A 22,500-nucleotide genomic window follows, 5' to 3' on the forward strand; every position below is an offset into this window, starting at 1 on the left:
TCAAGTCACGAGTCTTTAGGCTAGAGTCCGAGTCAAGTCACGAGTCTTTAGGCTAGAGTCTGAGTGAAGTCACGAATCTTTAGGCTTTTTTACGAGTCAAGTCACGAGTCTTTAGGCTAGAGTCCGAGTCAAGTCGCGAGTCTTTAGGCTAGAGTCCGAGTCAAGTCGCGAGTCTTTAGGCTAGAGTCCGAGTCAAGTCGCGAGTCTTTAGGCTAGAGTCCGAGTCAAGTCACGAGTCTTTAGGCTAGAGTCCGAGTCAAGTCACGAGTCTTTAGGCTAGAGTCTGAGTCAAGTCACGAATCTTTAGGCTTTTTTACGAGTCAAGTCACGCGTCTTTAGGCTAGAGTCCGAGTCAAGTCACGAGTCAATATAATCAGTCAAAACATATTGTAAATGTAGCGTAGAAATAAAGAAATAATCTGTAAGTTCAGATAAAAACAACAACAGATTAGCGAGTGTATTTAGTCGTTTTACTTCGTGTCTTTACTTTCCTCCTCATCGTGTAAATGAATGTAATTTCTGTAACAAGAAGGTTCCAGTTAAAAGCTTCAACTGATACGTTTTGTTTTCATTACAGAACAAAAGCGCTCGATAAATCACGGCACAGCGGCCAAAATCCCAAACACGGCAAAAACCATCATAACCGCTGCTTACCTGAGCTTCTGTTCTTCCAGATGCTATTACATTTATAAGCGTGCGTCCCATTAGGAACAGAATCCGTTATTTTGTAAATGTGCTTATAATTAAAAACCTCCAAACTTTTCCCGGTGGTGAAGTAAAACAGGAAGTGGTTAGAAAGCCGATCGAGCGTTTCATTACCACGTCATCTGTGTGACGCAAACCGAATAAATGCAAATAACAGCATTTCTTACTAACAATTACAATCAGAAGCTCTGATTGGTTCAGAAAGCGTCTTTCAACCATCAGCACCGATTCTGTAGGAGCGTTCCATTCACCCCGGTCGTTCCTGTGAAGTGCACTACGTAGGGTACTCCACCATTTTAAGTGAGATTCTGATCCAAAGGTAACGAGAATGTTCAAATGAAGTGAACTTCAGACTGTGTAGGGAGTAGGGAGCGACGCTTCATCACTACACCGGAAGCTGCTGGAACATTTACACATCGTGTGTGTTGTGGGTTAAGACGGCCGGAGCGTTATTATTATTAGAGAGCAGAATATTTATAATAATAATAATTATATGTATATATATTCAGTATATAATCATCACATGTAACTAATGGTAACATGCTGATGCTAGAGACTCTTGTTGTTCACGAGTCAATTTTTTGCGAGTCATTTGAAACGAGTCGCTGTGTGTGCGTCTCAAATTCACACCAAACGCTTCTCATGTGAATGCGCCGGTACTTTCGGCACCTCACCGTTCGGCTCTGTTCGTCATGTGTGGAACACGCGGTGAACACGAGTCGGTTAGTGTTGGGCTCCCAGCAGCCGTGTGCTGATGGGTAAGTAAAGCTTCTCCAAACAGTACGGCTACCTCACACACACACACACACACACACACACACACACACACACACACACAGTTCCAGGCTGTAATGCTGCTGCTGTATTAATTATTGATGCGCAGCGCTGGGATCTCACTCTGTCAGGGCGGTTGGTTGTAATCCTCCTCCCCTGCTTTGTCTTTGATTTTAGGTTTGCTGCAGCATGCACACACACACACACACACACACACACACACACACACACACACACACACACGGGTTCGTGTTACGCTCCCTTGATTACATATAGATGTTTGGGTTTGATCTATACAGATCTCACTGCAGTGAACACACACACACACACGGAACAGTGGCAGTTGCTGCATTGCTGCTGAGTGGTACCCATCATGCCCAAACAACCCGAACTGCTCAGAACACGCAGGGTCTGTGTGAGAACATAGTGACCCGCCCTGCTCCCCACTAGGAGATCATCTCTCAGATTTAAGGCGCTTCAGTAGGAGCATTTTAAGGGACAAGCTCACAGTCAGGCGTCCAAATACTTTTGGCCGTATAGTTCAAGTTCCCTGAACGTCCGACTGCAGATTTGGGGATGTAAACACACCCCTTTGTTTGTTTGTTTGTTTTTATTTCTCCCTGTAGTGGGCGACGGTGACCTTCCATCTCCCCCACCACATGCTAAAGCTGGTGGCGAGCGCCATAGTGAACGAGCTGAAGAAGCTGAACCAGAACGTCGCCGCTCTTTCTGTGGCCTCCTCCATCATGGACAGACTCTCCTACCTCTTACCCAGCGCCCGGCCGGAGCTCGGGGTCGGCCCGGGACGCTCCGTGGACAGGTACCGGTCCTCTCGTGTGTGTGTGTGTGTGTGTGTGTGTGTGTGCCGTCGTTCATTTACATCAGCTGCTTTATCCTGGTCAGGGTGGTGCCAATCCAGTTCAAAAGAAAGACGACCGTAGAAGGACGTGTGCGCCGTATCCTAAATCACATGTCTGATGAATAGTCGGTAGTTGTAGCCTACAGGTTAAGGTACTGTCACTGCCAGGTTGCCACTGTTGGGCCCTTGAGCGAGGCCTTCAATTGCTTAGACAATATGCTGTCACAGTACTGTGAGTCGCTTTGGATAAACTCTCAGTTTCAAATCTCAGCTCTGCTACTGGCTGTTCGGACGCCTATACGAACAATGATTGGCTCGTCCAAGGGTGGGAAGGCTGTATGGATTCCTCATAACTGCTGCAGTTACGCCCTCTGCTGGCTGATCAGTGGTGCCGCACAGAGACGGGGGGATAACGGAGTATGGTGTGTGACTCTCTGTGCTTGATACGGATCTCCGAGGAGTGAAGCGGTCGGTGCTGCACACGTTTCGGAGGGGGTGTGCGTTAGTCACGACCCTCCTCGGTCAGCAGCAATAGGGCTGAAATACCATCTGGGAATTGGATGCGACTAAATTGGGAGAAAAATTGAGGGGGAAAATGCATAAAGTTCCCGGACAGTGTGGTCGCTGCCACTGGACTTTAATACCCACCAATAGAAAGACGGCAAAGACGTTGCTGTGTCCTAAATAACATCCTTTGCCACCGTTTGACTAGGGTGACCGTATTTTGGTTTTCAAAAAAAAAAGAGGACACCTGCAAACGGACATCTACACTGGGTTTGGTTCAGGGTTTTATATATTTGACACATGCATCAGTAATGCAGCTTATGTTATTGAACTTCAATAAATAAGCAGCGACTCTTTAACAAGACGACTAACATATATGCCTTTATGGTCAGATAATCTCATTCCTTTCCATTCAGCGTTCAGCTCTAAACAATAACGACAACAAATAATTAAATAGTTCATCAGTAGAGCTGTTTCAGCAGAAGGTGGCGCTATCACAGCGTTACAGTAACCTCTATCTTATCAGGGAATCGGGGAAAGAGTTTTTATCATCGATCTGAAGCTGCTGTGATGCTTCGTGGTGTGAAATGCAAAAACTCCCTCTGCAGCAGTGACAGCATCTTCTGTATTAGCTGCTCTTTACCTGCTGATCTCTCTCCTCAAGCTGCACTTTTGTGTTTTGCTGAACTGGCACCTTCATTTAACACTTTCCAAGGATCCCGACCGAGACAAAACGTGGATTTCTGTGAATTCTCATTCGTGCTTGGGCATTTTAAAAAAAAAAGAATAGCGCACGCAGACTACAAAAGCCGATTTAGGTCCAAAAAAGAGGACGTACGGTCACTTTAATTTAGACAGTTGTTGCCTAGCGGTTAAGCCTTGTGACGAGGCTTCTATGTCCATAAAGTGCACAAATATTAAGCAGATTAAACAAACAAACACATATGTACATAAACGTAGTTTAAATAATTGGGTTTTATGAATTGGCATGACGACTGTGAGCCAGGCCTTCTAATTCGATATCGGTGCCTGACGCTGGTGATGCTCTTTTAGAGAAACTGGCACAAATCCCCCTAGGAACACTCCAGAATTAGTGTGGAACGTCTGTCCAGAAAAGTGGCTGTTAAAGAACGTAATTGGGGAGCGGTTGAGGTGCCGGACCGAAAGTTATTGAAAGGTCGCTGGTTTAAGCCCCACACCTGCCAGGTTGTCACTGTTGGGCCCTTAAGCAAGGCCCTTAACCCTCAGTTGCTTAGAAAATATTCTGTCACAGTCACATGTTGTTTTTATGTGATTCTGCAGATCCTTGATGTACAGCGAGGCGAACAGAAGAGAAACCTTCACGTCGTGGCCTCACGCTGGCTACAGGTGGGCGCAGCCCGACCCCATGGCGCAGGCTGGATTTTACCACCAGGTACCCTCAGCAGACACGTCTCGGTCTGGTTTCGTGTTTTACATGCAGCCCAAATGCCCCAAAAATAAACCAGACGAGAACCAAGAACAGGCGTGATGGTGCAGAATTAGGAAACCCTCATGAACCCGCGCTTCAGCCGTGCCCAGAATGATGCCAACCTCGTAAACACCGAACAGAAAGGACTTTCAGGTTTGGTTTTGGTTTTGATTTGGATGGTGGAAATCCCCGGTGCTTTTTCTGGTTCACCGCGCCCTCATGCCAAGCAGGCCGAGTCGGTGAGTTACCTACCGTAGAGACGCCGCCGCTTCTCGCTTTGCCCCCGTGCCCTGTCGCCATGCCGACAGACCCGTGCGAATAGGACAGCCGTATGACCCGAAACTTCTCTCTCGGCTTTAAACAGGCTGAATCGGGCTTTCTGTCGAAGTCGTGCCACACTCACTGCTGCTTCTTTCATCCCGTTTGGGAACGGAACCCATGACCTCGAGGATTCCTCCCTCTGTGTGTTTACGCTCCAGCATCCGGCGTGCGTCACATTACCCACACGTACCCGGGTTCATGTCGTGTGAACCTGACTGGCTCTGATCTCGACCTAACCAGTCACCTCTTTTGGCCGAACGGCGGGCACAAATCCCCACACACACGCGCCGAAATCTCGTGACGAGCCTTTTAGGTCCATGAACGACAGTTTGGTTGGATGAATTGGGACGACGACTGTGAGCCAAGCCTTCTCGTTTAATATCAGTGCCTCACGCCGGAGGTGCTCTTTTAAAGAAACGGGCACAGCTCCCCACAGACACGCTCCAAAATCTCGTGAAAAGCCTTCTATGTCCATGAACGTAGTTTAAACAGTTCGGTTGGATGAATTGGGACGACGATTGTGAGCCAGGCCTTCTAATTCAATAGCGGTGTCTGACTCTAGAAGGTGCTATTTTAAAGAAACAGGCACAAATCCCCACAGACACACTCCAAAATCTTATGACAAGCCTTCTATGTCCATGAAGAAACAGTTTGGTTGGATGAATTGGAATGACAGCTGTGAGCCAGGCCTTCTAATTTAATATCAGTGCCTCACGCTGGAGGTGCTCTTTTAAAGAAACGGGCACAAATCCCCACACACACGCTCCAAAATCTCGTGACAAGGCTTCTATGTCCTCAAACAAACAGTTTGGTTGGATGAATTAGGATGACGACTGTGAGCCAGGCCTTCTCGTTCATTATCAGTGTGCCTGATGCTGGAAGGGCTCTTTTAAAGAAACGGGCACAAATCCCCACACACACGCTCCAAAATCTCGTGACAAGGCTTCTATGTCCATGAAGAAACAGTTTGGTTGGATGAATTGGAATGACGATAGTGAGCCAGGCCTACTCGTTTAATATCAGTGTCTGACACTGGAGGTGCTCATTTAAAGAAACGGGCACAAATCCCCACAGACACACTCCAAAATCTATATACATGAACAACAGTTTGGTTGGATGAATTGGGATGACGATAGTGAGCCAGGCCTTATTCAGTATCAGTGCCTCACGCTGGCGGTGCACTTTTAAAGAAACAAGCACAACTCCCCACAGACACGCTCCAAAATCTTCTGGAAAACCTTCCATGTCCATAAACGTAGCTTAAACTGTTTGGTTGGCTAAATTGGCACGATGACTGTGAGCCAGGCCTTCTAATTCAGTATCGGTGCCTCACACTGGAAGTGCTCTTTTAAAGAAATGGGCACAAATCCCCACAGGAACACTCCAACATTTGTACGGAACGCCTCTCCAGAAAAGCGGCTGTTATAGAACATAATTAGAGAGGGACGGCCAACAAGCTAATGATCAGGCGTCCACCCAGTCATATATGTTTAATGGCTACTAATTAGTAGCGCCACCCTGTGTTCATCACTTTTACACTTCGTTTTTATCGTTGGGGCGAAATATTTTGGCGTCCTGAGCGTGTCTGTCAGCCTAACTGGAGAGCGTTAACATGTAAGGAGGAACACACTACACTCTCTGTACTCCTCCACCCCTACTGATACCTGCAAGAATGAGATTTGTGGTTCCGGTAGAGCTTTTTTGACTTATGGGAGACAGACACTCATGGACTAAAAACCTACTGACCCGCCCTGCTCCCCACTACCTACCTGACCAGCTCCTCAGTAGAGAGGATTCTAATCAGACCCGGAGCTCACAATCAGATTATTTACACGCTCTACTTATACAGAGATACACCCATGACATCACCACGATTTTAGCTTACTAAGCTAACACAGTTAGCATCAGGACGTTCAACCTGCTAGCACGCCAGCTAACGTCTCCCTCCGCGTACCGAAAACGCTTCAACTCTCCCTGACGCCCCAATTTACAAATAAACAAATGTGAATTTATCTGCATGTGCTGAGGAGGCGCCGGACGCTCCCGCGTTATTCAGTCAGACCATCGCTCAGCGCCTCAGTAGGAGCATTTTAAGGGATCTAAGTATTTAGACACGCCCTCTTCTCGGGAGTGTAGGATTATGGGAAATGTGTCTGTGTAGAGAGAGAGAGAGAGCTAGGTTTTCCTACAGCCCCTTTGACCTGATCTACTCACAATATAGTAGTTTCCATTGCTAGTGCCTTGACCAGACAGCAGAGGTCGCTATTGCACAGCAGTAATAAGTATTTTTTCTCATTTTTTTCTTCTTCTCGCAGAGCAGGGATTGAAATAAAGTAGAATAGAATCAAACGGCTCATGTGTTACCCGGATTGCTAAATGTTTTTAGTTATCGTTCTTGTTTTTATTAATTATGATAATTAATTTTACCTTGATGAGGATTAATCATCAAATTGGTTTTATCTGATTTGGTTTCTTCACTGTAAATGTTGCTTCGTGTGACGTTTCTGAACCTAGTAGGTGTGTACAGGATCTGTCGGTCGTCCTAACGTAGCTCTCGATCCGTTTCTCCTCAGCCGGCCTCGACGGGGGACGACCGGGCCATGTGCTTCACCTGCAGCGTGTGCCTGGTGTGCTGGGAACCTACTGATGAACCCTGGTGGGTAACCGTACCTCAAAACACTTTAGTCTCTTGATTTTATACAGAAATGCATAAAAAACGAGGAGAAAACATCCAGTGAATGGCAGTTCTGCACGAGCAAACGCCTCGTTAATGCGTATTTTAATCATTTCTTGCTGTCGTGGGGGGCACGTTCACACCCGTGCTGCTGTGTAACGCTTCTCCTCGAATCTCACGCCTCTCCAGGTCGGAACACGAGCGACATTCGCCCAACTGCCCCTTCGTCAAGGGCGAGCACACCCAGAACGTCCCGCTGTCCGTCACGCTGGCCACCAGCCCCGCCCAGTTCCCCAGCTCCGACAGCTCGGACAAGATCTCCTGCTACGGCTTCGGGAGCTGCCCGCACTTTCTGGCCACGGCCACCAAACGGGGCAAGATCTGCATCTGGGACGTCTCCAAGCTCATGAGGGTAAGGTGGACAGCTCAGACTTCTCATGTGACATACGTGCGGGGCGAGAAGATCGCCAGAGCTTCTGTATTATCAAGGTGCAGATCTATCTGGTTCTACAGATAAACAGACAAAAGTATTTGGACACCAGACTATGAGACGTCCCGGCTGGTCGTCCTATTTTAAACACATGATGTGATATTTTCAGCTAGAACAGCAGCCGCTCTTCTGTGAAGCTTCTCACTAGAGTTTAAAGTGTGTCTGTGTATGGGAATTTGTGCCGTTTGGTCAAAAGCATTTGTATGGCTGAGGTAAGGGCCTTCCCTAAACTGTTGCTGCTTTATATGATTGATTTATCACACGTTAGCTACTGTTGTGGCCGAAACACATGAATTCAGTCATTAGAAGGGGCGTCCCAATACTTTTGGCCACACAGTTCATATGTTAATGTTGCTTCTATGCAAATCAGATCTAAAACACTCGAATTCAGTCATTAGAAGGGGCGTCCCAATACTTTTGGCCACACAGTTCATATGTTAATGTTGCTTTTATGCAAATCAGATCTAAAACACCCAAATTCAGTCATTAGAAGGGGCGTCCCAATACTTTTGGCCATATAGTTCATATGTTAATGTTGCTTCTATGCAAATCAGATCTAAAACACCCAAATTCAGTCATTAGAAGGGGCGTCCCAATACTTTTGGCCATATAGTTCATATGTTAATGTTGCTTCTATGCAAATCAGATCTAAAACACTCGAATTCAGTCATTAGAAGGGGCGTCCCAATACTTTTGGCCATACAGTGCATATGTTAATGTTGCTTCTGAAACAGCTGAACTCAATAATTAGGAGGTGTGTCCACATACTTTTGGCCAGGTGAAAATTGAAAACTGTGTATCTGGCCGGCTGATTGGTCCACTTCTTTATGGTTTAGCTTATTAAGATGGTGTTCGTTGAGTGTAATGACCGCCGCTCTTCTCCAAATATGGACTGGCCACGCCCATTTTGTCATACCTGTGCGACACCGTCCTTGTGTGCAGGTGCACCTGAAATTCGAGGTGAACCCGTACGACCCGGCCATCCTCAGGCAGCTCATCCTGTCGGGGAGCGAACAGCACGGTCTGACCGGCTCCGAGTCCCGCAGACCCGCCCTCGCCTGGCTGGAGGACACGTCCAGCTGCTCCGACATCCCCAAACTAGAGGGGGACAGGTACGACCACGCCCCGACCGTACACGGGACCCGTGTTACCGCGTATCCGGATCCGGAGAGGACGGGATCAGGGCGCACGTGATATATCGGCGTGTGTATGTTTAACAGCTTGAGGTTTGGAACGCAGCTCTTCGGGTTGCCGGGTGACGCGGCGCCGCTCGTGCTTTTAGGTCTGGGTTTGTAGATCTGAGCTGCACCTCAGTGCACGACTGCAGTCTGATCTGTTCGAATGCTGGAATTAAACCTACAGGATCAAAGAAAAGATCGAAGATCGAGGTTAAAAATGCAAACCAGCATAAAAAATACACACTGTGGTTTCGGCTAATGTCATTTTTGACTAAGGCGGTTTTTGTTTATTAAAATAGAGTAACATTATTTAATTCGACTAACGTCAGTTTATGCAACTTCACTTTGGTCAAGAAAAAAATATTTAAAACACCTAGAAGCAATAAAATATGCACGATCACTCAAAACTAAAAGTTAAAATATATGAAATTACTGTTAAAGTCACGTAAAAGCTTTAAAAAAAGGCAAAATATTGTCTTATTTACATTGGGACGGTGGGAGCCTAGCGGGTGGAGGTTGGGGCTATCGATCCATCATATAGCCAGGCTCTGCTATACAGTCACCGTTGGGCCCTTGAGCAAGGCCCTTAACCCTGTCCGCTCCAGGGGAGGCGTACAGCGTCTGACCCCGCAGAAAAACAATGTATTTGTTTTAAACACATGTAGACGTATAGATGACGCATAAATAAAGGCGTTCTTCTATGTTGTTCGGCACACGTAGTTCCAGTGTTCCGCCACACGGTGGCGCTAGTACATCCTTGCGTATGTATAATAATCGTTCCCATGACCGCGAAGACAGTTCCTGCTGTCGGTGCTGGTGCTGCTAAGCGCCGAGGTGGTTCTGATTTTTGGACGTGGTGTCATTAAACCCCTCGTCACTTCTCACGTGTGTTTTCGTGACTGAACGTAGTTTGGGAGAGCAGAGAAGCTCGCCTGCGATTCCAGTCGGTGATGGATGGTGTAGTGCGTGACCCCCCCCCCCCCCCCCATCGCCCATCAGTGTTAAGTCGGTGTGAAAGCCACACGTGTAGTGCAGTGTGTACTTGGCATAAGCGCCAGGATGGCTACGATGAACCGCCGAAGGTGATTTGCACGACAGTGTTGACATTCGCTTACGAAAAGACACGAGATTAATTAATAAAAGTGAATTGAAGCTCATTAAAAAGATATAAATGCATTAAAAAGACGGGAAGATGTTGAATTATGGAGGAACAGCTTTATTAGCTACGTTATGGGTAGTGCTGGACAATAATTCGATATCGATATATATCGCGATAGAAAATGTTTCAATATGATTTTTAAACAAATTCGAACGATATATATTACGTCGGCTTTGCCGGTGTTACTTTTTTGCGGAAGCATTTTTGCACGCAGGTGTTCCCACAGGGACGCAATTCAACAGCGCACCTCAAGTAGTTCTCCATCAAAACAGTGCAGTAACACACTCAACATAAACGTCAACCACCAACACAATTACAGAAGAAGTACTACTACTGAGTACTAATGATATTTAGTAGTTATACTAAGTTATAATACTTATAAGTTGTGGCGCGCTAAGAGTAAAGGCACAAACGGGCTCTGCGTGTTCCACTGTTGCCAGATTGGGCGGTTTTCCTCTAAATTGGGCGGTTTTTTTCCGAAAAACAAATTAATGGAATTTAAATAACACTTCTATTTAAAAGAAAATATTCAGTTTTAAGAAGCTCCAGCATTGTGGAAGGATATTAAAAGTAAAGTGAATTTTCAATGCTGATTTGGCTTAATAGTGTTGGTCAGTCTGTATTATATTGTTGAAAGAAAATTAAAATGTGTTTTCCATGCGTTCACGCTAGCATGTTCTGGGGTTCAAATGAGTCTCATCAGTACACACAAGTTTGCAGTCAAATGATCAAGTATTGCAAAGGAATATCTTTGAAATTCTTCCTCATAATGTTAAGGTTATAGGCTATAATTTAGTTTTTCACTTGTCAGGGAAAATAAGAAAAAATAAAAAGCTTATTATGCTGGGCTTGATGTAATTCTACATGGTACTCACTGCCTGTATAGGTAAACGAGTGAGTGACCAAAACACTACTAGATCCACAGCAACCTGCCACATACAAATAATAAGTTATCAGACAGTTTCTGTGCCGCCCCTGTGTGAGCAGTGGTCTCAGTCTGGCCACCCATATAGAAATTGTCTGGCTCCGCCACTGTACACAGTTGAAAAAGAAGCAGATGAAATAGCTGATAAGAGATGAAGGACTGATTCAGTCGTGTATTCAGCTTTATTCAGTATTATTCATATCGATACCGGAATTATATCGTATCGACCGAAATTAGGAGTTATATCGTGATATACATTTTAGCCATATCGTCCAGCCCTAGTTATGGGGTTGTTTATAGGGTTCATTCGATCTGAAGTCGTGAGTGTTAGAATGAATTGTTGAATGTTTTTATTTCTAATGCTGATTTATGACTCTCTCTCTCTCTCTCTCTCTCTCTCTCTCTCTCTCTCTCTCTCTCTCTCTCAGTGATGATCAGCTGGAGGACTCGGACAGTGAAGAACATTCCAGATCAGAGTCCGTGACGGGTACGAAGCTGCACTGGTTACGTTTCACTGGGTTGTATATCGTTCAGACAGTTGTGTGCAATTTAGACGTGCTCGGTTCCCTCTTCACTCTGCACCTACAATTTTCACTCCATGCACGACCGCTAGTACTCGCCAGGCAGTGCGGCGTTCCTACAGAGAGGTGTAACCTGTGGAGGGACACACTGTGACTCCCTGACCCGTTATCCTGCGCTCACGACTTTTTTAATTAGAGCTGCGATTTCCGGCGACGGGAGGCGACGCGAACACCTGAGAGATAAAGTGGGCGGAGTCTGCGACGCGGCAAAGTCGAACAAATTAGATTACCAGTAAAAATTGAGCGTCGAGCTCAGCCGTACGCGCTTCGTATCGCTCCCGGTTCTAGATAATCGTTCGACAGATGCAGCGATCGCAAAGACCGAACACAGTTTTTATGTCATGTGACCACACAGTCAGTGATGGACTACACGGGGATGAAATTTATGAATACACGGACGAGCGATTTCCCTCCAGGGTCTTTACTTGCGTCTGATTTGCGGTCGAGATTTTAAGGTCTCTAGCGGGCATAGTTGGTTAATGCTTGCAGCAGACAAAATCGGCCACTAGTCTGCCGGGTGGGAAAAGACGGGACTGAAAAGAAGGGCGTGGTCTTGGACCGGTTAGTAGGCCGAGGCGCCTGTACAGAAGTGGAGGAACGTAGAGATCAGCGCGTGACTCTACATGTGTGAGATTGATCTCACGCGCCGATCCACCGAAGTACGGGGGGGATAAGAAGGGGTCGCGTCGGTGTGAGGGCGTGTCAGGAGGATATACCCTCCTCGTACACCATCAGGGTCTCCAGCAGAGGAAGAGGAACTGGCTACGACTAAATTGGGAGAAACGAGGAGAGCATAAAAGAAGTTGCAGCATATAAATATATATATATGTGTATATATAAATAAATATGTATATATTGGCAAAACGTTAACATGTTAGTTCTTTGATGTGTGCGGTCGTTTAGGGCCGCTGGGTCCGAAGGAGAGCATGGAGGTGAGCGTGGGCGTGACGGCGCTGAGCGTTCTCCAGCAGCCCGAGAAGCTGCAGTGGGAGGTGGTCGCCAGCGTCCTGGAGGACACGGTCAAGGACCTGGAGGAACTGGGCGCCAACCCCCCTCACTCCCTCGGCCCCGCCAAAGCGGACAGAGCCGCCAAGGACAAGCCGGCCGAGCAGCACAACATTCCCTTCCCGTGCCTGCTGGCCGGCGGTCTGCTGAGCTACCGGTCGGCCGCCGGCTCCCCCGCCGTGGGCCCGTCCCAGCCCGGCCGGCCCTCGGAGAACCCCCCCAGGACCCCCGGCGCGGCCTCCGAGGGCCTCTCGCCGGACCAGGGGCCGATGGAGATCGAGACGTGCGCCCTCCCCTCGGAGCTGGGCTCGCCGGGCGCCGCGGTGCGCCGGACTCTGCCCGTCCTGCTCCTTTATAGCATCAAAGAGGCGGACGAGAAGTCCACGGGCAAGGTCTTCTCCCAGATGAACAATCTGATGGGCAAGGGGCTGCACGAGGAGGGCTTCACCGTGCCGCAGATCATCGAGATGGAGTTCGACACGCACGAGCAGCTCCTGCTCCAAGACCCGCCCGTCACCTACATCCAGCAGTTCGCCGACGCCGCGGTGACGCTGGACGCCGACAAGTGGAACGTGCCCAGGCCGGGTACTTTAGTGCAATGCCTGCGCCTCCCCAAATCCTTAGAGGACGAGAACCTTTACGTGGACTCGATCACCCTCTGCAGCGACGGCGCTCACCTGCTGGTGGTCCTGCAGCCCTTTTCCGTAGAATCGCTGAACGCTATTAACCAGGTGGAGGCGCTAAACACGCTGAACCGGCTGCACTCGGCCCTCTGCAGGAACAACAAGGGCCAAGCGGTGGCCAACGGGCATCAAGGACCCGCCAGCGCCTCGCAGACCCAGACCCCCCTCATCCTGCCCCCTTTGGAGCGGCTGGATCAGCCGCACTCCTCCAGGCCCGTAGGGGGCAGCGGAGGAGGCGGATACTTGGCACTTTATAAGCTAAACTACTCCACGCGCGTCGTCACGCTCGAGGAGGAGCCCGTCAAAGTCCAGCAGATCCGAGATCCCCGGGACGCCATCACCTCGCTCCTCCTGCTCCCCCCGGACGTCCTGGACGGCAGGGAGGACGACGCCGAGGAGACCTCCGAGGAGTCCACGCCCGTGGGTGCGGTCAAGAACGGCTCGGCCGCCGGAGTCCCCGCCCCGGCCGGATCGGGGAAGGAGAAGAGGCCGGACGTCGCCGGGCTGGGCCACCTGGTGGTCACCACGCAGGCCGGGAGCGTCATGGTCCTGGACCTGTCCACCCTGGAGGTGCTGGCCAGAGTCGAGCCGGCCAAAAAAGATGGGACGGACGAAGTGGACTCCTTCGTCTCCGTCACGTATTGCTCCGGCACCGACCGCCTGTGCGCCTGCACTAGAGGTGAGTACCGTCCATCACGACCGCGGGCGTGTATCAGCGTCCACCAACATCAAAAGTATTTAGACGCCACAAACATGAAAATAATAATGCAAATAAAAACGTTCTGGTCCAGTTTTGCTCAGGGTTTCATTCTAAAAGACTCGCCCCCTTGTGGAGGCTTTATGTCACATCTTGTAGACCACAGTGGGACCAGGTTGTACAGAGAGCGTAAGATGAGTAAAACCCTGGGCCCGACGACCTGGACTGGACCAAATGATTAATAAATGTAATTCTAACTGATGTAACTTCCTTTTAAGGCGGCGAGCTTCATTTCCTTCAAATTGGAGGTGTGTGTGACGACATGGACGACGCCGACATTTTTGTCGACGGCCCCGTTTCTAAAGGGGTCGAGCAGCTCCTGGAGGGAGCGAAGCCCTCGTCCAACCCGTCCAGCCCCGGCATCACAGGTACGGCGCCGTTACACCGCGGCACGGCGACTTTATTCAAGCTCTAACGTTCACGTTTATTTTTCTGGGCTTGATCCTTAAATTCATTTAAACTCGTTCCATTAATAAAAAACAGACGATTGTCCACTTCTCATCCACATCAGTTCCAGACACAAAATTCATCCACATCAGTTTCTCTTCCAAACTGCTCACGTGTCCAAGGTGCTGGACAAAATATCAGAAACACCTTTTCTCTCTTCTGGCTGCTCTTTTATTCAGGGGTCACCACAGCGGATCTGGTTCACATTTATCTACGTTCATGTTTACATTTAGGTTTACATTATGTTTACGCTTTCATTATGTTTACATTTATGTTTATGTTTAAATAAACGTTTATGTTTACATTTGTTTTTACATGAACATATAGGTTTACATTATGTTTACACTTACATTATATTTACATTTACATTTAGGTTTACATTGTTTACTTTTATGTTTACATTTATGTTTACGTTTACATTTATGTTTAAATAAACGTTTATGTTTACATTTGTTTTTACTTGAACAGATACAGTGTATCACAAAAGTGAGTACACCCCTCACATTTCTGCAGATATTTCATTATATCTTTTCATGGGACAACACTATAGACATGAAACTTGGATATAACTTAGAGTAGTCAGTGTACAGCTTGTATAGCAGTGTAGATTTACTGTCTTCTGAAAATAACTCAACACACAGCCATTAATGTCTAAATAGCTGCAACATAAGTGAGTACACCCCACAGTGAACATGTCCAAATTGTGCCCAAAGTGTCAATATTTTGTGTGACCACCATTATTATCCAGCACTGCCTTAACCCTCCTGGGCATGGAATTCACCAGAGCTGCACAGGTTGCTACTGGAATCCTCTTCCACTCCTCCATGAGGACATCACGGAGCTGGTGGATGTTAGACACCTTGAACTCCTCCACCTTCCACTTGAGGATGCGCCACAGGTGCTCAATTGGGTTTAGTCCATCACCTTTACCTTCAGCTTCCTCAGCAAGGCAGTTGTCATCTTGGAGGTTGTGTTTGGGGTCGTTATCCTGTTGGAAAACTGCCATGAGGCCCAGTTTTCGAAGGGAGGGGATCATGCTCTGTTTCAGAATGTCACAGTACATGTTGGAATTCATGTTTCCCTCAATGAACTGCAGCTCCCCAGTGCCAGCAACACTCATGCAGCCCAAGACCATGATGCTACCACCACCATGCTTGACTGTAGGCAAGATACAGTTGTCTTGGTACTTCTCACCAGGGCGCCGCCACACATGCTGGACACCATCTGAGCCAAACAAGTTTATCTTGGTCTCGTCAGACCACAGGGCATTCCAGTAATCCATGTTCTTGGACTGCTTGTCTTCAGCAAACTGTTTGCTGGCTTTCTTGTGCGTCAGCTTCCTTCTGGGATGACGACCATGCAGACCGAGTTGATGCAGTGTGCGGCGTATGGTCTGAGCACTGACAGGCTGACCTCCCACGTCTTCAACCTCTGCAGCGATGCTGGCAGCACTCATGTGTCTATTTTTTAAAGCCGACCTCTGAATATGACGCCGAACACGTGGACTCGACTTCTTTGGTCGACCCTGGCGAAGCCTGTTCCGAGTGGAACCTGTCCTGGAAAACCGCTGTATGACCTTGGCCACCATGCTGTAGCTCAGTTTCAGGGTGTTAGCAATCTTCTTATAGCCCAGGCCATCTTTGTGGAGAGCAACAATTCTATTTCTCACATCCTCAGAGAGTTCTTTGCCATGAGGTGCCATGTTGAATATCCAGTGGCCAGTATGAGAGAATTGTACCCAAAACACCAAATTTAACAGCCCTGCTCCCCATTTACACCTGGGACCTTGACACATGACACCAGGGAGGGACGACGACACAGTTGGGCACAATTTGGACATGTTCACTGTGGGGTGTACTCACTTATGTTGCAGCTATTTAGACATTAATGGCTGTGTGTTGAGTTATTTTCAGAAGACAGTAAATCTACACTGCTATACAAGCTGTACACTGACTACTCTAAGTTATATCCAAGTTTCATGTCTATAGTGTTGTCCCATGAAAAGATATAATGAAATATTTGCAGAAATGTGAGGGGTGTACTTACTTTTGTGATACACTGTAGGTTTACATTATGTTTACATTTAAGTTTACACTTACATTATTTTTACATTTACATTAAGGTTTACATTATGTTTACTGTTATGTTTAGGTTTACATTAAGGTTTACATTATGTTTACTGTTATGTTTAGGTTTACATTAAGGTTTACATTATGTTTACTGTTATGTTTAGGTTTACATTAAGGTTTACATTATGTTTACTGATTTGTTTATGTTTACATTAAGGTTTACATTATGTTTACTGTTATGTTTAGGTTTACATTAAGGTTTACATTATGTTTACTGTTATGTTTAGGTTTACATTAAGGTTTACATTATGTTTACTGATTTGTTTATGTTTACATTAAGGTTTACATTATGTTTACTGTTATGTTTAGGTTTACATTTAGGTTTACCGTTATAGTTATGTTGACATGTATATTTAGAATTCTATTTACCTTTACGGTTATAATTATATTTACGTTTATAGTCATTTACCTTTACATTTATAATTATGTTTACGTTTACATTTGTGATTAGAGTTATGTTTATGTATGTAGTTGTTTACATTTACGTTTACACTTTATAGTTATGTTTACATGTACGTTTATAATTACGTTCATGTTTATAGTTATATTTACATTTATGTTTATATTTATGTTTACATTTGTGTATAGTTATGTTTACGTCTACAGTTCCTCACCTTTACATTTATAGTTATGTTTACATTTAGGTTTACATTTACATTTGCAGCATTTAGCAGACACTTTTAGTCAAAGAGACTTCAGTTCGAGCATTTGAGGGTTGAGGGCCTCGTTTAGGGGCACAACAATGGCAACTTGGTGGCATTGGGCCCTAAACCAGCCACCTCCTGATTATGACTCCAGTACCGTAACCACCTAGCTAGCACTGTTTTGCATACCAGACTCGGTGCCCCTCCTGATGCAAACCCTCTTATTGTATCCGGGCTTATGACCTGTACTGAGAGTGCACTGACAAGTGCACCTGCCCAAGGCAAGGCTATTGTGGCCACACCTACTGGACTTAAGCTGGTCATGTCCATGCAGATGTCTGACCAGCACCACTGAGATTTGAACCTCCGGATTCCGGATCTAAGTGTTTGTGGGGGTACCGCCAATATTGTTTAGAAATACTCCTATATCGCTGAAAGTGATATTCCAGTGGTGAAGGTACTGCAGTTGTAATTGGAAGGTTGCTGGTTCTAGCCCCACCTCTGCCATGTAGCTCCTGTAGAGCCCCTGAATGAAGCCCTTAACTTATACCTTGTTAATATTTTGTCCAGTTTTGTATATGCACATATTTAAATTGCTCTGTGTGTGTGTGTGTGTGTGTGTGTGTAGGAGTTGATCTTCTGGTGGAGCAGCCGCTGACCGTTGAGACTCTGTCCTCACTGGTGGAGCTGACCCGCTTCGAGACGCTGACGCCGCGCTTCTCCGCCACGGTGCCGCCGTGCTGGGTGGAGGTTCAGCAGGAGCAGCAGCAGAGACGCCACCCGCAACACCTACACCAACAGCACCACGGAGACGCCGCACAACACACACGCACCTGGAAACTACAGAGCGACAGGTACACACACACACGCTCAGGGTGACCGTGTTCACCTCTGACCTGACCACTGAAGTTCCTCCCTCTGATTTCAGTACCAGCTGGGACGAGCACGTGTTCGAACTGGTTCTGCCCAAAGCCTGCATGGTGGGTCACGTGGACTTCAAGTTCGTACTGAACGCCAACATCACCAACATTCCTCAGATCCAGGTCACGCTGCTGAAGAACAAAGCTCCCGGCCTGGGCAAGGGCAGCGGTGAGTGAGAGGGGCGTGAGGAACATGGCATCGTTCACCCTTTAATGGTCTAAATGGCTGAGTTTACTTTGAGTCTAAAATAATCTGTATGTCAATAATCGTGTTTGGGTCGTATTTACTGCAGTTAAACTCAGAATATCAGTAGATGGTTTTAATAAAACTGCTTTTCTAACATTTATGTTAACTAGAAGCTGCAGCTGCAAAATCGTCCATAAAAGCTGCATCATCTCAACTAAAAAAACTGAAACAAATAAAATTAAAACATTTCAAATATGTAGCATTAAACTGAAACAAAACATTTTAAAAAATGCTCCATTAACTAAAAAAATAAAATAAAAAATGTCAAATATGTTGCATTAACTTAAACCGCCTGTGCGCCTGCACTAGAGGTGAGTACCGTCCATCACGACCGCGGGCGTGTATCAGCGTCCACCAACATGATGGTGCCAAAAGTATGTAGACGCCACAAACATGAAAATAATAATGCAAATAAAAACGTTCTGGTCCAGTTTTGCTCAGGGTTTCATTCTAAAAGACTCGCCCCCTTGTGGAGGCTTTATGTCACATCTTGTAGACCACAGTGGGACCAGGTTGTACAGAGAGCGTAAGATGAGTAAAACCCTGGGCCCGACGACCTGGACTGGACCAAATGATTAATAAATGTAATTCTAACTGATGTAACTTCCTTTTAAGGCGGCGAGCTTCATTTCCTTCAAATTGGAGGTGTGTGTGACGACATGGACGATAAACTAAAATGATGCATTCACTGAAAAGAAAAAAACATTTAAAAATCCTGCATTAACTGATAAAAAAATAAAATACAGTTCAAATATGTTGCATTAACTTAACAACAAAAAAAAAACCCTGCATTACCTGAAAAGGAAAAAAACTTATCAAACAATAAACAATAAAAAAAATGCTGCATTAACAAAAAAATTAGATAACATTTTTTGAAATACATTTCATTAACCGAAACAGGAAAAATATTTTAAAAATCACTGCATTAACTGAAAAGGAAAAACCAAAACAAATAAAAAAAAATATAAAAAAAAATGCTGCATTAATTGAAAAACAAAATTAAAAAATTAAAATATGTTGCATTAACAGAAACAAAGAAAATTTTTTAAATAAGCTGCATTAACTGAAAAAAATACAATTTTTTTGCATTAGCTGTAGATGGTAGAGGCTCATTTAAAATACTGAGTGCACTAGCAATAAAATATTAATAGTTTGTTGTTGGTTTAGTCCTAAAAAAGTAAGAAATGCAAAAAAAATAATTTTTAAACATTATTTTCTTGGTGAGACCATTAAAGGGTTAAAAAAATCCACCACTGTCTGGGGTAAAAAAAAAAAAAGGCTGTTCGAAGTGTCAGGGCCACAGCTTGGACCCCTATTCATCAGTGTGGTTGATTGCTATAGGGAATTGGATATGTTTAAAAAGACAGATAACCCCCAGTATAATACAGGACTGTCATCATGTTAAATAAAATGATTTTTTTATTGCCTCCCCCCCCCCACTCAGAGTCAGCTGTAGACCGGCAGATCGTCTTCCCCCTGTCTCACGTCCTGCAGACCAACGGTGAGAGGAACGGCCCGCCTCTACTGCACGACTTCACCGACGACATTCAGTTCATGGACATCGAGGAACCAGGAGGTAAAGCAAACACACATTTATACAGCAAACACACATTTATACAGCAAACACACATTTATACATGTTTACAAACGCTGAGAACACAACAGCACAGAGAGAGAGAGAGACGCTAAACCGTTACCAGGATATTCAACATTTCAAAAAGACTGCATTAACTAATAATAAGGGCTGAGTGGGTAGCACTGTCGCCTCACAGCAAGAAGGTCCTGGGTTTGATCCCCAGGTGGGGCATTCCGGGTCCTTTGTGTTTGGAGTTTGCATGTTCTCCCCATGTGTCCATGTGGGTTTCCTCCGGGAGCTCCGGTTTCCTCCCACAGTACAAAGACGTGCAGTGAGGTGAATTGGAGACACAGAATTGTCCATGACGGTGTTTGATATTAAACTTGTGAACTGATGAATCTTGTGTAATGAGTAACGACCGTTTCCTGTCATGGATGGAACCAAAGTGTAAAACATGACGTTACAATCCTAATAAACAAACAAACAAACAACTAAAAATAAAAATGCAATAAAAAAATTTTAAACTGCAGAATTAACTGAAAATAAAAATAAAATATATTTTTTTAAAATATTGCATTTACTGAAAATAAAATAAAATAAAATAATTATAAACAGCTGAATTAACTTAAAAAAAAAAAAAAAAATCCAAAAACTTGCATTAACAAAAAAGAAAACTTAAATAAAAAATGTTTAAAACTGCTGTATTAACTAAAAATAAAAATTTAAAATTTAAAAACTCTGCATTAACTAAAAAGAAAATAAAAAAATTTAAAACGCAGTATTAACTGAAAATAAAAAAAATAAAAAATTAAAAAATCTGCATTAACTGAAAAAAAAAAATCTAATAAAAGCATTATAAATAGCTGAGTTATCTGAAAAAGAATTTAAACTGCATTAACTGAAAAGAAAGAAATTGTAAATAATTAAAAACTGCTAAATTAACTAAAAAGAAAAATAAAATAATAAAAATTAAAAAACGCAGTGTTAACTGAAAGAAATAATTAAAAAATATTTTTAAAAACACTTTATTAACTAAAAAAAAACTCGTTGCCGCTCTTCTAATGAGCAGATACTGAAACGTTCTCTCTGCTGCTGCAGGATCCAGACTGTGTTCGTTCCTGGAGGACCATAAAGAAGACATCCTGTGTGGGCCGGTCTGGCTGGCCAGTGGCCTTGATCTCTCGGGGCATGCGGGCATGCTGAGCCTCACCAGTCCCAAACTGGTTAAAGGTACCAGATTTTAAACAGTAAATGGTGACGTTTTACTGGTTTTGGTTTGTGTTCGATTCCCCACTTAGACTAATCAGCCAAAACATTGAAACTCATGCCAGTAGGTGGTATTAACCTGCTCTCTGCTTGGGTTTGCAGGCATGGCAGGAGGGAAGTACCGCTCGTTCCTGGTTCATATAAAGGCGGCGGGTGAGAGGGGGCCGGAGGAGAGCCCCCGCCGTATCGTACGCATGACTCCCACCAAACCACAGGGTGGCAGCAAAACGCACTCGCTTTCCTCGCTGCTCCAGAAAGCGCAGGCAACCAAGGTACACGACAACTCTTCCATAGAAACCACTACATCATGATCACCCAAAGTATGTAGACGCCTGACGAGCATTAATATGTCAATATAATAACAAATCGTAGTAGAATTCAGATTAACCATAGGGAAGGTAAGAGAGCAGAGTTGCAGGACGACTCGAAAGCAGCGGGAACAACAGTTACACAGAGCAGTAATAGGCAAAATTGAGATTTCACTGAAAGGCTCACTGTTCTTACTGTGACCCCTCTTCAGGAGAAAGCTTCTACATCTAAGGGGGATCCTCAGGGGCCTCCTAAAAAGCCCGATAACCTGCGAGGCTGCGACCTGCTGCTGGAGGTGTCCATCACCATCAGGAGGTTTAAGAAGACGTCCGTACCCAAAGAGAGGTGAGTTTATCCCCCCGTCTGACTATCCCCCCCGTTTTCTTAGAATAGCATTATTACACCTGAGGTGCACTTCACTCCCCCTAGTGGTTAAACCACACATACCGTTGCTTTGATTGATTGTTTTTGTTTTAATGGTACCACGTTCCTCCTCCAGGGTGCAGCGTTGCGCCATGCTGCAGTTCCCCGAGCTGCAGGAGAGGTTGCTGGCGGCTCTGTGTGAGCGTAGCGAGGAGAACACCGCCTCAGAACACTCGCAGAGCCTCGTCCTGGACGTCCTCTGCTGGCTGGCTGGCGTTTACTCCAACGGGCTCTGCAGGTACGCTGGCGTTTTATTTATTTATTTATTTATTATTTATTTACGATGGTTGTTCCTAATGTTGATATTAATGTGGCCCGTGCAGCCTGAAGGAAGGGAAGGAGGGGCTTCAGAGCAAAACCAGGAAGCGTCTGGGCGATATCGTGCGGGTGTGTTTCTTCCAGGCGGGGCGCAGCATCGCACACAAATGCGCCCGCTTTCTTGCACTGTGTATTAGGTCAGTTCAATCACACGCT

The 22,500-nt window shown here is 45.6% G+C and overlaps 1 protein-coding gene across 5 annotated transcripts in view; it reads left to right on the top strand.

The window, feature by feature from the left end:
* The window catches only part of birc6 (baculoviral IAP repeat containing 6), a 145,469-nt gene that overhangs the window by 19,122 nt on the left and 103,847 nt on the right, over positions 1 to 22,500 (top strand). For all 5 annotated transcript variants that reach the window (XM_063006839.1, XM_063006842.1, XM_063006843.1 and 2 more), the window contains exons 4-19: positions 2,106 to 2,299; positions 4,145 to 4,256; positions 7,187 to 7,269; positions 7,477 to 7,699; positions 8,720 to 8,889; positions 11,468 to 11,526; positions 12,524 to 13,987; positions 14,284 to 14,433; positions 17,914 to 18,139; positions 18,214 to 18,374; positions 19,897 to 20,028; positions 21,127 to 21,258; positions 21,397 to 21,566; positions 21,815 to 21,948; positions 22,103 to 22,264; positions 22,350 to 22,481. In XM_063006839.1, coding sequence (XP_062862909.1) covers positions 2,106 to 2,299; positions 4,145 to 4,256; positions 7,187 to 7,269; positions 7,477 to 7,699; positions 8,720 to 8,889; positions 11,468 to 11,526; positions 12,524 to 13,987; positions 14,284 to 14,433; positions 17,914 to 18,139; positions 18,214 to 18,374; positions 19,897 to 20,028; positions 21,127 to 21,258; positions 21,397 to 21,566; positions 21,815 to 21,948; positions 22,103 to 22,264; positions 22,350 to 22,481 — 3,704 coding nt within the window. The remainder of the gene's footprint in view (positions 1 to 2,105; positions 2,300 to 4,144; positions 4,257 to 7,186; positions 7,270 to 7,476; positions 7,700 to 8,719; positions 8,890 to 11,467; positions 11,527 to 12,523; positions 13,988 to 14,283; positions 14,434 to 17,913; positions 18,140 to 18,213; positions 18,375 to 19,896; positions 20,029 to 21,126; positions 21,259 to 21,396; positions 21,567 to 21,814; positions 21,949 to 22,102; positions 22,265 to 22,349; positions 22,482 to 22,500) is intronic.

This window comes from Trichomycterus rosablanca, chromosome 13 (assembly GCF_030014385.1).
Source record: "Trichomycterus rosablanca isolate fTriRos1 chromosome 13, fTriRos1.hap1, whole genome shotgun sequence".
Taxonomy (NCBI): domain Eukaryota; kingdom Metazoa; phylum Chordata; class Actinopteri; order Siluriformes; family Trichomycteridae; genus Trichomycterus; species Trichomycterus rosablanca.